This window comes from Varanus komodoensis, unplaced genomic scaffold, assembly GCF_004798865.1.
Source record: "Varanus komodoensis strain SLA01 unplaced genomic scaffold, ASM479886v1 scaffold13_1, whole genome shotgun sequence".
Lineage (NCBI taxonomy): Eukaryota > Metazoa > Chordata > Lepidosauria > Squamata > Varanidae > Varanus > Varanus komodoensis.
In genome coordinates this window covers 5,976,348-5,992,351 of record NW_025335408.1, presented here as the reverse complement: position 1 = coordinate 5,992,351, position 16,004 = coordinate 5,976,348, and the positions used below count along the sequence as shown (strand labels likewise).

At 38.8% G+C, this 16,004-nt stretch overlaps 1 protein-coding gene across 5 annotated transcripts in view; it reads left to right on the top strand.

Moving 5' to 3' along the window:
* Nucleotides 1-12,872, top strand: part of PNPLA8 (patatin like phospholipase domain containing 8) — a 30,901-nt gene extending 18,029 nt beyond the window's left edge. For 3 of the 5 annotated variants that reach the window (XM_044422972.1, XM_044422971.1, XM_044422973.1), the window contains exons 9-10: nt 9,227-9,422; nt 11,519-12,872. In XM_044422972.1, the coding sequence (XP_044278907.1) occupies nt 9,227-9,422; nt 11,519-11,793 (471 nt within the window). In that variant the 3' untranslated portion in view covers nt 11,794-12,872. Of the gene's footprint in view, nt 1-4,008; nt 4,099-9,226; nt 9,423-10,493; nt 10,819-11,518 lie in introns of those variants that run through there. The other 2 variants (XR_006413972.1, XM_044422975.1) reach the window with 2 other exon arrangements.
* The last annotated feature ends 3,132 nt before the right edge of the window (nt 12,873-16,004 follow it).

Sequence of the window (16,004 nt, the reverse complement as noted above, 5' to 3'; positions counted from 1 at the left end):
TCTGGACCCATTTCAGTCTGGCTTCAGACCCGGGTACGGTACTGAATCTGCCTTGGTCGCCCTGTACAATGACCTGTGCAGGAAGAAAGACAGGGGGAGTGCGTCCCTGTTGGTTCTTCTGGACTTCTCAGCGGCTTTCAGTACCATCGACCATGGTATCCTTCTGGATAGGCTAGCGGGATTGGGAGTTGGAGGCACTGCTTTGCAGTGGTTCCGCTCCTATCTCAATGGCCAATTCCAGAAGGTGGTGCTGGGGGACTATGGCTCTGCACCATGGCAGTTATGCCATGGAGTTCCGCAGGGGTCCATTTTGTCCCCCTTGCTATTTAACATCTACATGAAACCGCTGGGAGAGGTCATCAGGAGGTGTGGACTGCGGAGTCATCAGTACGCTGATGATACCCAGCTCTACCTCTCATTCTCCACCAGTCCAGGTGAGGCAGTGGCTGTGCTGAACCGGTGCCTGGACGAGGTAATGGGCTGGATGAGGGCCAATAAACTGAAGCTCAATCCAGACAAGATGGAGGTCCTGTTGGTGGGTGGTTTGGGCTTCAGGGTGGGGGACTTGGCCCTTGTCCTAAATGGGGTTGCACTCCCTCTGAGGGACAGGGTTCGCAGCTTGGGAGTGCTCCTCAACCCTGAGCTGTCGTTAGAAGCTCAGGTGACGGCGGTGGTGAGGAGCGCCTTCCTTCAGCTCCGGCTGATCCATCAGCTGCGTCCCTATCTGGAGAACGACTGCCTGGTGACAGTGACACACGCATTGGTGACTTCCCAACTTGACTTCTGTAATGCGCTCTATGTGGGGCTGCCCTTGAAGACGGCCCGGATACTTCAGTTGGTGCAAAATAGAGCTGCCAGGTTGCTGACGGGGACTGGGCGTTGTTCTCATATAACCCTAGTTCTCCGTCAGCTTCACTGGCTCCCTATTGAAGTCCGGGCCCAATTCAAGGTGTTGGTTATGACCTATAAAGCCCTTAACAGCTTGGGACCTGGTTATCTAAAGGAACGTCTGCATCCATATATGCCCGCCCGCCCCCTACGATCGGCAGTGGATGCCCTTCTCCGGGAACCCTCCGGGAAGGATATTAGGAGGGTGAGTACCCGGAGGAGGGCCTTTTCTGCGGTGGCGCCCCACCTATGGAATGCGTTCCCCAGAGAGGTCCTCCTGGTGCCATCATTATTTGTTTTTCGGCGCCAGGCAAAAATCTTTTTATTTAAAAGTTATTTTAACTGTTAATTTATTATTATTGTATTGATAGATTTTAATATATAGCCGAGATGGTACCAGTTTTTAAATTATTGATTGTATTTTTATGTCTGTTGTGAGCCGCCCCGAGGCTTTGTTGCGATGGGGGTGGCATAGAAATGTTTTAAATAAATAAATAGTTAAGAATATTTAATAAAATTGCACCAATAAATTAATTTGGTAATAGTGCTAAAAGGAATAGGCATAACAACAATATATATGGAAACTATTATAGTACAGTTATTAGTTGGATTAACAACTAGCAGTGATAAATTTGGGAAGCACATCAAGTAAAGTTAGTTAATTTTAATTGTGATGATGTCTGGTAAAGTTCCAGTCTAGACAGCAAGGGTTTTTTTAGCATACGCAAAACAAGTTGACCAACACAGAAAATGGAATGGGAATGCATAGGGTTCAAAGGAGCTGCGGTTTATGTACAAATATTTTCAGGGTTGCAGGGATATGTGCAACTATTCCAGTGTAACTGACAATTGGCTGTGTTTTCCAACTGAAGATGTCTTTGGTAGCAGTGTCAACTTTATGAAAGGGGGAAAGACCTTTCAGAGCAGTTTTGCCTGAGTGGGTGCTTTAGAGAGCCCCACCAACTGTTTTCTGTTCCATTGTTGCTCTGTCATCATTGGGCAGATGCTGGAGGCAGAAACAGCAGTTGTTGGAAAAACAGAGCCAGTTGTTGTGGAAGGTGAACCATTGGACAGCAGATGGGGGAACACCATCCATTACTTTCCCATGATTTGCTGCCTGAAGGTCAAAACAGACATTAGTTTGAAAACATCAGTAGTAGCTAAGTACTTCATTTTAATTGTAGATTAGATATGGTGTGCCCAATCTGGATTGGGACCCTTCTGTTGGGGTTGGTGGCTTTTAACTTCTTTTTCAGTATAGTGATTAATTCACTTCATAGCTTATTAGTTTGCAATAGAAATTGTTGACATAGAGCCCCCATTCTGGACAGGGTGAACAGTGTACAGGTTCTTAATCCTCATGCTACAATCCAGATTGGGCCCCTTTCTCCTAATCTAGGATAAAAATACCTGGTTAGGTCCTGAGAAAAGTGCCTGCCTCATGGGAGAGCTGACAATTCATGTTAATATAAATCATTGATGACTGATCTTTTTTTCCTGCCCAAAAATGGTTTTGATTTGCTAGTGTTTGTTTCATTTTATTTTTGTAACTTCATTGTTGTTAATCACTTGAGTTTTTTTCATTAAGAAAAGCAGGATATTTTAGAAACATATAAAATGGCCCTTATAAAAGGAAAGGTATAGCAATTGATCCTGTAAATTCTATATTATTATTTTGTATTGTATTCTCTGTGTTGCAATATTGTATGTTCTTTTCCAATTAGTAACAATATTTAGGTAGTTCTAGATTCCTATGATTTATCTCAGTAGACATAGTTGATTAGGATGGTAAAGACTATCACAACCACAGTAGAGGGTAAGTTAAGAGAACCTGGATTGCTATAGTACATGGAGCTTGATGCAGAGTGCTGCAGACACTGCTCTTGTTACGATGCGTCAGCAGCACTATGTGATCATTGATCAACAACTCAGACAGCATAGACTGAAGTACCACCTACTATGAGGCAAGTGTAATGACAAGGGTCTCCGGATTGCCTGGTAGCATATAAAACAAGTAGATAAAAGGTGGAAAATCTTTCAGGTCAAATTGATTTTCAGGCCATGTTTCGTGCAAGTGCAAAAAACACAGAAAAATCCTGTGGCATGCAGATTTGGCTTGTGATGCCTAAATGGCAAGGGCGACTTTCCTGAGGGTGTTCTTCACTGGATCTCTGAAATGTGCAGAGATTTCAAGAGGAAACTTGGGAGAATAATCTTATAGCCAAGCAGGGTACTACAACCTCACTAACATATCAAAAGCACCAACTTACTTATTTTCTTCTCTTACTTAAAAGTGTTTTGGTGGAACACTGGGACTCTGCTCCACAACCTGTGAAGCAGCTGATTGTGGGTTGTGGGCTAAAAACTGAATAGGCAGGCCCACACCAGCAAGCATGCCCTCTTGTCGCTACTTACACATGACACTTTTAACAGTCAGTTTTCATGTGTGAACTAGAAATCTCTAATGAACATCAACCCTGTGTCAACCATTAAACTACTTTGCATATTGGTGCATATTAGTTTAAAAGTCACCTGCACAAGGAAATCAAACATTGTTTGTTTATCATGAAGTGTGCTATTAGAAATTTATATTGCAATGATGTGCAAGAGTGTATCCTAGTTTTGCATTTATCCTGAAATTTCTCTTAGTCTGACCATATAGAAATAGAGAACAGAACAGAAGCAAATGTTAGGAAGGTCAGTTTCAATGTGCTTTTATTTTCCTCATAGGAGAACATATATAAAAGAGTTGTCATCATTAATAATCATTGCATTAAAACATATGAAAGTGGTTGTGTTCATAACATTTATAAAAAGATGTATGTATTTAATTTCAGAACAAGAGAAAAATCGTAGGTTCACGTTATTTTTAAAACTTGCAAATGAAACTGAGGGAAAAGCAATTTTGAATGTAGCAAATATTTCTGTTCCATACACACAGAAGTATACATCCTGTGGATGAGTCTGTCACTTATGCTACCATGTGTTCCTGGTAACCATCCTAATGTTTGACAAGAAAATGCATCTCTAAATACACTAGAACGTGGAACAAATGCATCAGGGAGTCTCCTCCCTGTCACATACCTGCTGTGTATTTATAGATGTGTTTTTACTTTTTAGAGCATTATGGCTATTTGCTAGCAGACATTCAGTGGACAAGTGGAAAGCTACTATTCCATGTGCAATACAAATTGGCCCTTGGGAGAAAAGGTCAGTTCCTTCATACAGCAAGTCTAAATGAATTGTTGTTGCCTCTTGTCCAGCAGTTAGAAAACATGACAAGGGGATGGAGTTTGTTCAAACACTTTAAAATATTTGTAAAACTTTTTGAAAACTTTGTTAAAAGTTTTGTTCCCAGCATATATGCAATAAAATTTGGAGGGGAGGTCACTTCTCTTTCTTCCTTGGATATGAAGCATTCATATGAGTGTTTTAAAAAGCGTCTTACTATTTAAAACAGCCTTTATACAGTATGCTTTATACAGCATGCTTCAGAGCTAGGATCACTGTGTCGCATCTGTAAAGTGATTTTTAAAATATCATTACAGCTTAACAAAGCAGAAGTGGCATAAGATGGGCTTGTGTGTTTAAATCTGATGGTGATTTGGAGAGGTAACAGGATCCCCTCTATTATTTGTGGTATGGACCTTAGGGTGCTGTATTCAATCTGCTTGACTATTTGGTAGCAGAACTGAGACTAGGTATGAATTTTTGAACATGACAAATCACTTTCTTCTAGGAATGTGTCCCATGCCTTGCAAACATTGTATTGGAACAAGGCACAGTTCAGCACTGGGAACCAACGGGGAGTAGAAGTGTGTGCTGAGGGCAGCTTCTGTATGGACTTGTCAGCTGTCAAAACAGACATAGTAGTGGTACCTTTAAGATCCAGCCCACTTCCTCTTGGGCTTGTTCTGTGGTTCAGTCATCCCCCCCCCTCCCCGTAGCAAGAACTAGAATTCTGTTGCTACTGACAATGAAGGAAGTGGGAACTTGAAAGTTCAAATGTGCCAGAACTGTGTTCTAGTAATGCTAAATAACAGTGAACTCTGAATATACCTACAATATGGATGAGCCAGTTTAGTGTTGGGCTGGTTTTGCAGAATTTTAAAAGGAGTATAAAAACATGTCTATTCTACACCTGTCCTTTGATTGAACAAACCACCATTAACTTATTACCCTTCAAAATACAGTACAGTATACCCCCATGAAATCACAGTTCAGCGTTTGCAGCTTCAGTCGTTTGCGGGATTTTTCTCCAAGCGAGCCGATCTCCTTGCAAGTGAGTCAGCGCCTTGCTGTGCGGCAGCTTACTCGCAAGGAGATTGTTTCCTCCAAGTTTGGACTCCCTTGGAGAAAACGATCTCTGCCCCCCAGCCTGGCCCGGCCCATACCTCCTGCCCACACTGCCTTGGCAGCTGGCACCTATTGCCAGCACCAAATTTGCAGTTTTTCACAATTCGCGGGTGCTCTAGGAACGTAACCCCACAAATTTTGGGGGACTACTGTATTCTCCTTTTTTCCATTAGTATAATTCAAGACTAGTTTCCCATTCAGAAGGACATTCCAGTAAAATCCATTGTGCTAGAAATGATGATGGTCTATCTTAAATTAGTGCTGAGAATCTGTGGCCCAGCATCTTTGGAGTCTCAGTTCCTATCAGTTCCTGTCAGCATGGCCTATGGTCAGGAATGATAGAAGTTGTCAACATCTGGAACCCACAGGTCCCCCCCCCCCCGTTTTAAACAATGCAAAAGCACCAAGCACCCATTATTTGATAGACTGCTAATGTTCAGTTTTTTCCTCCCTTCTGAAGAGGAAAAACACAAATCCACAGAAATTACAGTAAAATGCTCATATAATCATCATACTTTTAACTATTCTTGAGCCCAATATTTATCAGACAAAAAGCAAGAAATAAAAGCAGCTATTTTAAAAACCACTTCTATATGTTGCACAATTTTAATATCCTAAAATTAAATTCAATTTTAAAATAGAAGACATCTGTAAGGGAAAATATCCATTACAGATCTTGCTTGTCTGATATTCTTCTGCTACTTTGCACCCTTTTTCATAAATACAATGAAGGTAAACAACAGAGCAAGTCTGTGAAAATGAACTAGAAATGCAAAGCATGTCTGCACAGGCATTGAGGTGAAATGGTTGCTATGGAGCCAGCAAGTGCCATGTATTGGAATTGGCTTTGCTAAATCACATCTTTCAGTACTCTGGTACTTGGTTCACATAACTTCACTGTGTTTAAGTAAAAACTGTGTTAAGGTGGACAACGGGGGGAGAGAAAGTGTCATGTGTAGTGTGACAACTATTCTTGACAATATACAATAGCTTTTAAATATACAGTACTGCTGAAAATGAGTAACAAGATTTTTTAAAATCCTAATTAGCTGCTTACATTTAGGATGAATGCATTTTCCCTTTGATTCTTGTTGACATGTATACTAATGGCCAGTTGTGCAATGCCAAACATTCTGGTAGCTGCAAAGCATTCTAAAAAGTGCTGCCATTTGTCCTAGGCCAGTCATTGAAATATCGAATTGCAGAAAGAATGAAAATAGTTTTGTTGGGCATATGATCTTGGTGAAATCTGGCAAAGGCAGCTGATGAAAGTTTCCTCCAGCAGCAGTATAAAAAGGTTTGAAAACAAGTTAGCAAAGCATGTATATTGCATTTCTTCTGTAATTGCCTCTAAGCACCCTTCATGTACATTGAAGAGGTCTGCAGCAGGGATAGTGATAGGTATGGGAAAAGATCTGAGGCTCAGGCCCACAAGACTCCCCTCCCCCAAGGCAGAAATTGTATACACTAACATATTCTGTGACGTCTTGGTAAATTAAAAATCCCTGTCTCCTAAGGAAACCCTGTTTGTCAAAAGAGTTGTTTGGAGAGGGGAGGGGAGAGAATTGTGAATCCAGAGGGGGAAAAAAACTTTCATGTAGAATGACTCAGGGGGTTTAACCAGGAGGTCAAAACCCAGCTTAATCCAAGGGTTTAGATCATCAGGCTTTACCTTTAATTCAGCAAGGGCCCATAAACAAATGGACAGGGGAAATGGCCTCCCAGAGGTTCTGTGCTCTAGTTCCGGTAAGTAAACCCCAACACCACCTCTGGTCTGTAAAGCTTTGAAAGAGGAAGTAGAGATATCCCTTGAAGGACATAATAGTCCCCCAATACAAATAATCTTTAATGGTTTAATTTCAGTGAAGAATATCTTTAAGGAAAGTTTTTGCCTCTTTTTCTCGTTACTGACATTAAAGTACAAAAATTGAATAAAAAACAAATACTTTGAGCTTGCAAGATATACTTAGAGTTGAGTTACAACTTTTCTGCCCAGTGACTTATTTTATTCATATTTTTAAAATAAGTACATTTAAAGAAAGTGACATAGATAAATTACTTTAGTAGTTGCCTGTGTGACATTTAGACGTTTCAATCCTGAATGAAGCAGATGCTTCAATACCAGAAAGGGTCTGAAGATCCAGGCTTTATGTTGAAAACCTAATAGCTGTTCAGTACTGTATTCTCTCTCTCTCCTTCTATCCCCCTCCCTCCCCCTTCCCCTCTTGGTCAAAGTGTTGAATCTGAATTTACAGTCAATGAAAGTATAGCAAAGATTGAATCTTTTCAATGTTCCCAGTGGGCTGATGGTAACAGCAGGGCATGGGATCAATGTAGGAATGCAGGAGTACAAAGAGGGGCAGAGAAGGCTCATGTACATTTGGGGAGTAGTGAAGAGGGAAACCTGCGGTTGGAGTAAGAATAAATAGAGAAGACAAAATAGAGGGCAAGGAAAGGCAACATGAGAAATGAAGGGAGAATACATGGAATGTATTCCATGTCAGTTTTGGCAAGTTGCCACACAGTTCAATGAAATTCAAGAGTTTTGCACATACTTCATAGGGATGTTTGTTAAAGGTTACTCAGTTTGGAGAGAAAGTGTTAGTGGGGTTTTCTTTCTCAGCACATGCAAAGTATGTTTTCTTGTAGCTTCAAGCATCTGAAGATACGATACATAAGGCCAGATAGATTATTATAGGATTGATTTGTGCTGTAAATTTTGAAGTTGAACTTGGATTTCTTAAAAACCCAAAGTTTTGAACATTTTTTTCATTTTAAGTTTAAATAGCTACTCAAGATTAGCAACTGTAAATAAAGCACAGTCAAAACCACAGTGCATTACATGACCAAAGGTGAGATCTGTGAATTCTGATGTGTCTATTAGGATAAATAGGTAATTTACTAAAGTTAGTCACCTGTCTTTTATTTTTTTAAACTTTAACAAACTCAAAATAGAGTAACCCTGTCTTTTTGGAGACAGTTATTATGGGAAAAAATTAAGGACAGTTTTAACAAGACAGCTTTTAAGTTTAATGAAGGGAAAAAAGCAAATAGATTGCTGCTAGAATGAATTACAGCTAAATAAGCAGAAGAAGGCTGGAGGGAAGCTGAAAGCAAGGAAATCCAGAATTCAAGTATGTTCACTGCCCAGAGTAACCAGGTACTGGAGGGTGACATGCGTTAAGTTCATCCAGTGTTATAAATTGTATGGTCTGCCATTTGCCTGTGATTTATAGTTTCGTGAATCTAGTTTACTGAAGATTGAATATGTAAACTACAAGTATATTCTGCTGCTTTCTGCTTTAAAAATTAGGGTATTAGACTCAAATCAGTAGATTTATTCATAGAGCAACAAGTGTTTACTATGTGGTGTTGGGATAAATCTGATTTTAGCCAAAATTATAAAATGGCCTAAGAGAGAGGGTACTGTCTGCCGAAGATACAATATACTAATTTGTCCAGAGAGAGTTCAGAAAGCGCTTGTAGATTGTATTGAAAACTTACTCAAAAGACTTTTTCATCGGGCCAATGATCTACATCACTACTTTATCTACTGCAGCTGTGGTAAAAAAGAGTTTCTGTTTTTAATAAAGAATTCACTTGTTGTTTGAACAATATATTAAGTATAAATGTGGTTTGAATGTTGGAATGGGATAAACTTAACAGTGTTGTTGTTGAAAAAATATTCTGTGGGACTAAAAGATACTGGCTCTATGTGCAGCTGGAGACTAAGTTGATTTTGCATATCAAAAACCACCAAGGAAGAAGTGGTCCAAATTCCAGTATAGTTTAATAAAATACAGTACCTGCAGGTGATCGTGTATTTTTCCTTGTATGCTAATCTCAATACAGATTCACATTGATGCTTCTGACCTCCTGAAAATAGTCCACAATTCAGGAAAAAAATTGATATGAAATTGTAGAAGATACATTTAATGACTACTGATAGGTTAACCATCTTGCTTTCTTTTTTATTTCACAGGATGGAGGCCTGCTTTTAAATAATCCTACAGCTTTAGCAGTACATGAGTGCAAGTGTCTTTGGCCAAATGTGCCACTGCAATGTGTGATATCTCTGGGAACTGGCCGATATGAAAATGAAGGGAAAACCAGTGTCACCTATACTAGTCTTAAAGCTAAACTGACTAATGTCATCAGCAGTGCCACTGATACCGAAGGTTAGTATTTAGTGATTAACATCTTTTTTGACGGTAGACATTTGTATCTCTTCCGGACTTCTACTATACTGATTTTTGTGACCAGGAGCAGCATAGCAGAAACCATATTGAGATATAAATAAGTGTGATTTACCAGTAAAAACATAATCGGAAGCATTCTGTTTCCATCAAGGGCATGTTTCATAACCTTTGTTCAAATTGAGATTATTTTGTTAATCCCTATCTCTTACCATCTACATGTCGGTTGGGGGGTGGAGATAGTTTTTATACAAAGTATGGATAAAAGGAGATCTGGAATATATTGCTTAAAAACAGTGTGCCTTTGTTAAATTAAGATTATGTATTTGCCTAATATGTTAGGTATTTAGTGAGCAAGGCTTGCCAGGTATGAATTTAAATTAACTGCTTGGGACTGTATATTGAGTGTGCTGTTATTCAGCTCTCTTTGATTAATGAATACGTAACATCTGAAAAGCCTGGCCATAATGCTGATGAGGTGTTAGGGATTCAAAGCTCCAGAAAGGCTGCTAGCTTTACAGTTCTGTAGGTGTACTGAAATGTGCATTATGGTTACTAGGCCAAGACTTCTGAATCTCAGGCAATGACAGCAATGGTAATGAATATATAGAATGTTAGGAATATGCTGCTTTATATATTGTATATTTTTACCAATGTAAAAGAGCTAAGACTTTTTAACCTGTTAAAGCTTCTGGTTAAAGCTTCTGAAGTTACCAGCATCAGTAATAGGAAGGAAGGCATGAACAAGCATAGGGATCAGGGTAAGGAAACAGAGATTTGAGCTCAGATGATGGTGAAACATTCCTGTGTTTTAACTAGGGTCTGTCTCAGTCATACAAAAAGTAGGGTGAGAAGTACATGATTTGATGGGAAAAGTGATAATGCTTCCTCTGGTTTACCTCCCTAACTGAACTTTTGTTTTGGATAGGCTGAATTCTAGTATCAGGACCAGTTTGAAATAAAAGTACTTGGTAGAAGGGCTACAGAGGAGAAAGCAATGGGTATAAGTAGGATTCATACCACTAATGTGCTTCTTTATTCTATTTATTTCAGCCTCCTGATTTCAACTTAAAGCAAATCCAAGTTTAAACACATTAATTGGTTCTACTGCGTTTGAACCAATCTGGAAAAAAAAATCACATTTCAAATAAGGAATTGAGAGTGAACAGAGGAGGGATGGAGGGCAAGGAAGCTAGACATGGAGAAATTAGCAAAGGTCTTTCCTCATAGAAGCAGTATATTAAATCTTAAGCATTATACTAGTATCTGAAACCAAAAATGGGAAAGAAAGTGCTGAAGTGGGAGAATGGAAATTACTATGTAGCCATTGGTCATTCTTTCGTACACAAAAGACCTCATACTCAGTTCTTGTCTTCAGGTATCTGAGATTTCTACTGTTGTTATTGCAAATGTCATTCAAGACAAAATGTCTCACTTTTCTTGGCTGGTTTATTTTAGATCACTGTTTGCCCTGTTGAGTAGGCACTGAAACCTTGACTTTTTCCACTCCGCTTTGCTCATCATTCTCACTCTGCTACAATTTGTGCCACTTATTCCCATATAGTGTTGCAAAACTTTGCCATTCTTCCTTTGCTCCCTAATCTAAAATTCTGGCTAATGTTCTGATTATCTTCCTCTTTGACTACTTACAAGTATTTTTCCCTTTGGCCTTCTTTTGCCCACACTTTGATCCTTTTACCTGTATTGAGGACTTGGACATGCAATTCATCCACCTATCTAGTTTTACAGAACATTTACCCACTTCTGCATGTCTTTGTCTTTTGCATAAAACCTCTTTTGTGGCCTTGTTTCCACCCCCAACTCTGCTGTCTTGCCCACCCCTGGGCTTCATGCATCTAACTGTATCACTTACATGCTTGTTCTTGAACAATGCTGACTATTCTCTTATGCTAGAATTCTCTACATGCTACAAGCTCTGGTGTCCAAATCCAAGCTCAGAACTGACCTCATCTAGAAATCTTTCATCTGAATGCCTTAGTTGTCAGTTAAAGGATAGCCTGAGTTCATATAATTGCACAAACTAATACTGTGGTTTTTTCCTGTTTTTTTTTATTTAGAAGTCCACACTATGTTGGATGCCCTTTTACCTCCAGACACCTACTTCAGATTTAATCCTTTGATGAATGAAGACATACCTTTGGATGAGAATCGTAAGGAAAAGCTTAATCAGTTGCAAATGGATGGCATCCAGTATTTAGAACGAAATGAAGAAAAACTGAAAAAGGCTGCCAAAATATTAATACAGGAAAAAACAACTTTACAAAGATTGAATGACTGGATGAAGTTAAAAGCTGACATGTATGAAGGGCTTCCGTTTCTTTCCAAATTGTAAACATGTTCTGTATGAAAAGTCATAGATTTAAAACACGTTTCATAGCCCATTCTGTACTACAAGGGATCAGAATTTATTAGTCATGATGTAATTACTATGGATGTAAGACTAAGTGGAGAAGAAGCACTTCAGTCAGCAGTGGCACATCCCTAGTTTCTTTAGCTGTGAAGATCTTCTTTTGCATGCAGGCTGCCAATTTCTTCTTTTTTCTTGTCTTCCTTGCTCAGTCTTCCCCAGACCTGCTGTCTTGGGTTCCATTGCCCATCCCTTTAAACCAGTTCTCTGCAGAACAGAGGTGTGGGGATTGTTAAGTCAAACAACTTTTTTTGGTGCAAAAGCAAAATTGCATGCCACTCATGCAGTGGAATTTTTGGATTCATAACTTTCCTTACAATTTTTAAGGCATTGGCTTATTGTTTCTGAGCTTTCAAAAACTCACTTTAGTACTAATTAAAATAAAATGGTTTTTTAATCTGAAATTCATTACAATCAAAATGTGTAACAATTATGAGAGACACATTTTGTTTTGAAAAAGCATGTGAAAAATCATGTTGACAACCATAATGGGATTACCCACTATATTAATATTTTGGGAATAGGAAGAAGAACCAAGCCAGTTAGACAGCTTTCTCTCCATGTACTTAAACCAAAATGAATAAAGCCAGTTCAGTCTGTTGAAATTAATGTAACTAAATCTTAAATCCACTGCTTGCTAGTCAGCTAAGTTGCAGATGGCATTGTACTGTATTACATACCTGCAGTACACTACAGACTCTTGGCACTGCCATTAAATGACATCCCTTCAGTTTAAGAAAAATGTAATTTGCCTCATGACAAGATTTGTGTATGTGAACAGATTCTTATTTTAAACTGTTGAAATGTTTGTATAATGTGTATTATTCAGCCATTTTACATCATACAGCATTTGGCTGATTACCACATGATCGACCATAGATGGTGTCTCTCCCCCCCACTCCAGAATTTTTTAAAACTCTTTTCAGAAGTCTGTCCAGAGTAATTCCCTGCTTCCTAAAAACTTGGTGTCCTATAAGGAAGAAAATAAACTTGTAAAAATATTATGTGCATATGGTCTTATTTCATTAGAAATATGTAGTTAACAGTCAAAATAAAAAAGCGTGTGTATGCCTAATATTGCCTGCATGAATTGCTCAAAGTCTTGATTTTAACCTTATGTCATTTTACTCTGTGTTTTGCTTTGGCAAAGTCAGTCTGATTTTTTGTTTCAATATTTAAAACTGCATCAGAGATATTTCATACATTCAAACTCTGATTTCTTTATAAAACAATCAAAATGTGCCTATAAAAATGCCATTCCTCAAAAACACTCAGATCAGATACTACAGTGAACAAAGACTTTGACTAAAGCAATGGCAAATCTAGTTAATAGCCTTACACAGCTTAGGATCAAAACCCCTGTTGGAGTGCCCCTGCAGCTGCAATCTACTCAGACACTACACTCAACCTCTGCAGCCTTTTTCTAAGTGCCAACTTCCTGGGAAATGCAGAGGTCTTCTTGGTGGTGGCCCCCCTCTCTATGGAATAGCTCCCCTACTGCAATTCAGCTGGTGCCAAACTCTCATCTTTTTGTCACCAAGTTAATATGGCCCTCTTTTCAAGACTTACTTGGCCACCCAGGTGCTTGAGGGGGATCACCAGGTGTTTTGCAGAATCATTCTGATGTTCCTTGTTATTGCCTGTTTTTAGCTGTTTTAGATTTTTAATGCCCTTTTCTGATTTTTCTGTTATTTTTATTGTATTTTTATAATACATTTTAATATGTGTAAACTGTCCAGGGAGCTTCGGCTGTGGCAAGGTATAGAAATCAAATAATAACAGCTCTACAGAAAGACCATGGGTGTCAGTCAGGGTTGTCAGTACCAAGTTAGAAACACAACAACCTTTGGTGTGGAGTGGGAGAATAATTAACTTAAACTAATCATACTGTGTGTTTGCTTCTTAGGTCAAGTTTTCAAGGCATGCTTACATGCTTTCTAAGAATTACATGAGATGTTACAGGCATCACAAGATGTTGCTGCCTTTTGATAGGCTTCATGCCTTAGCCATTCTCAGCAGAAGCAAGCTTTTTGATAATAGGAACTGACTAACATTCTGATTCAAGAATGTACCTTTGGATGTAGTCCATGAACTAAAGAGTTCTGCTTGCACAGTGGGTTTCCCCTCTTCCTTTTCCTCCCCTGCACCCCCACATCTGCTCTGGAGGGTCTGCCAGCCCTATCAAGCAGATTTCAGGGCTATCTGGAGCAATGAATATCCACTCTTGCATTGGTAGAGGTGTCCATCGGGCAGAAGTACATTGCATACAAATCATAATGTGTTGTCTAGATGTTTAAAAAATTGTTTTAATGATAACACTATTAATCATCCGTTACATAGATGCTCTATTGTGTTGTGGGGAGGGATGGGGAATTACTTGAGTATGCTAGAGGTGGTGTGAGTAACATGCAATTTGAGGTTTTATATTCTAATTGAATAATCTTAAGATCTAACAGCCGTTGGTATTAGGCTGGCTTATATTTGAATTTAAGGAACATGAGAAATTATTCAAACAGTTTTAGGCTGTGTGACAGAAATACACAGTTTTACTTCCAAATGTGGTATTCTTTTTCTACAATGTCCAAGGATAAAAAATTGTTTTCTTAAGGAAATGTGGTGCCTTAGTTTGCTTATCTCAAATGAACTGGCTGCTTATCCAGTCAGTTTTTGTTCAAAGCCTGATTGAATGCTGTACTTGGGCATATGCAATTAACCTTTCCAATTACCCCATCAGACACTTGTTAAGGTAGTTTGTTTGATCTCCACAAAGTCCTGCAATAAAGATATAGTGGTTGACTGTAGTAAATTTTAACTAGGTCATCTCTGACTGAACATATTCCTTAATTATTTCATTAGCTGTGGAAGAGTCTGATGAACCAATCCTATATCCTGTTTTTTCAATACACCAGGCATTTAAATAGGCACTCATTTTATCTCTGTCATTACCTAGACGTTCAAATAGTGACCAAGTTCATTTGCTTGCAAGGTATGTAAAAGTTTAGCATGCAATGGTAAAGAATTAAAGGCACTGATTCATGGCAAAAGTGGTCACTGATGCAAGGCTTGATCTGTTTTACACTTGACATGTTTTGCACTGATTTCTTTTGTAATGGTCATAACTGATGACATGTGCATGCTCTTATCTGGCAATCTCCAAGTGGTACTGAAGCATGTGCTCTGTTCAGTCTTCCCATTGTATGAAAATACAATTGCTCACCTTTTTGTCATATGTGGTTTTTCTGTTGTCATTTAAGTTCTCTTCCCATTGTGCATCAGGAATTCCCTTTGTTGGAGAATTCTGAAGAATGCTTTCTGAATATGGAGAAACACTTATGTTCCTCCCTTATAATTGTTGGCTTCTAAAGAAACAGGTTGAAGAAAACTTGTGGGTACAAAAAAGAAAAAAAAAACAGGTGACTGGTAATCTACAATTAGATTTTGATCTCAAAAAGTTGTAGTGGTTGCTAAATTTGTAAGCAGTACTGGCAGAGATAGCTTTTAAACCTTTCTCCATGTAGTTTCCCAAATGAAAACTTTCCCAAACAAAGCCACATAAAACACCTATAGTACTTTTTTTTTTTTTAAAGGCATATCAGGAAAGAGAAGGTTTTAAGATCCCCACCTGTGCCACTTCTCTGATCAAAATAATTGTAGGAAGAGTTTCACCTGTAGTTTGGTTCTCAATAATGCAATTGCAAAGTCTCAGCAAAGAAGGGCTGTCGAGATGACCATGAGTTTATCATTTATCAGGACAGTATCAGAGCCATTATGATATTTCAGCACATCTCAGGATAGTAGAACAATAAAAGTATTTGGACTTTATGATAGGGCCCATACCCTATATGCAGCTATCTTGAAATCAGTACCCCTTGCTGAATTTCAATCATTTGTGACACATAACAATTCAGCTCAGTCTTCCCCTTCTATCCCTCATCACTGGAACAACTTCATTCTACATTTTATACTCTTTGTGCATTTTTGATTATACATAGTAATGATCTGAACTGAGCAGGCTAATTGATTTGCAGTGTTTCAGATCATTACATACATGCAATCCCTTCACAAGTGTTTTCCTTCCTTTTTAAGGCCCAAGCTTCCCAAGTAGTGTATATTCCATACAGTAGTATCGGGAATTA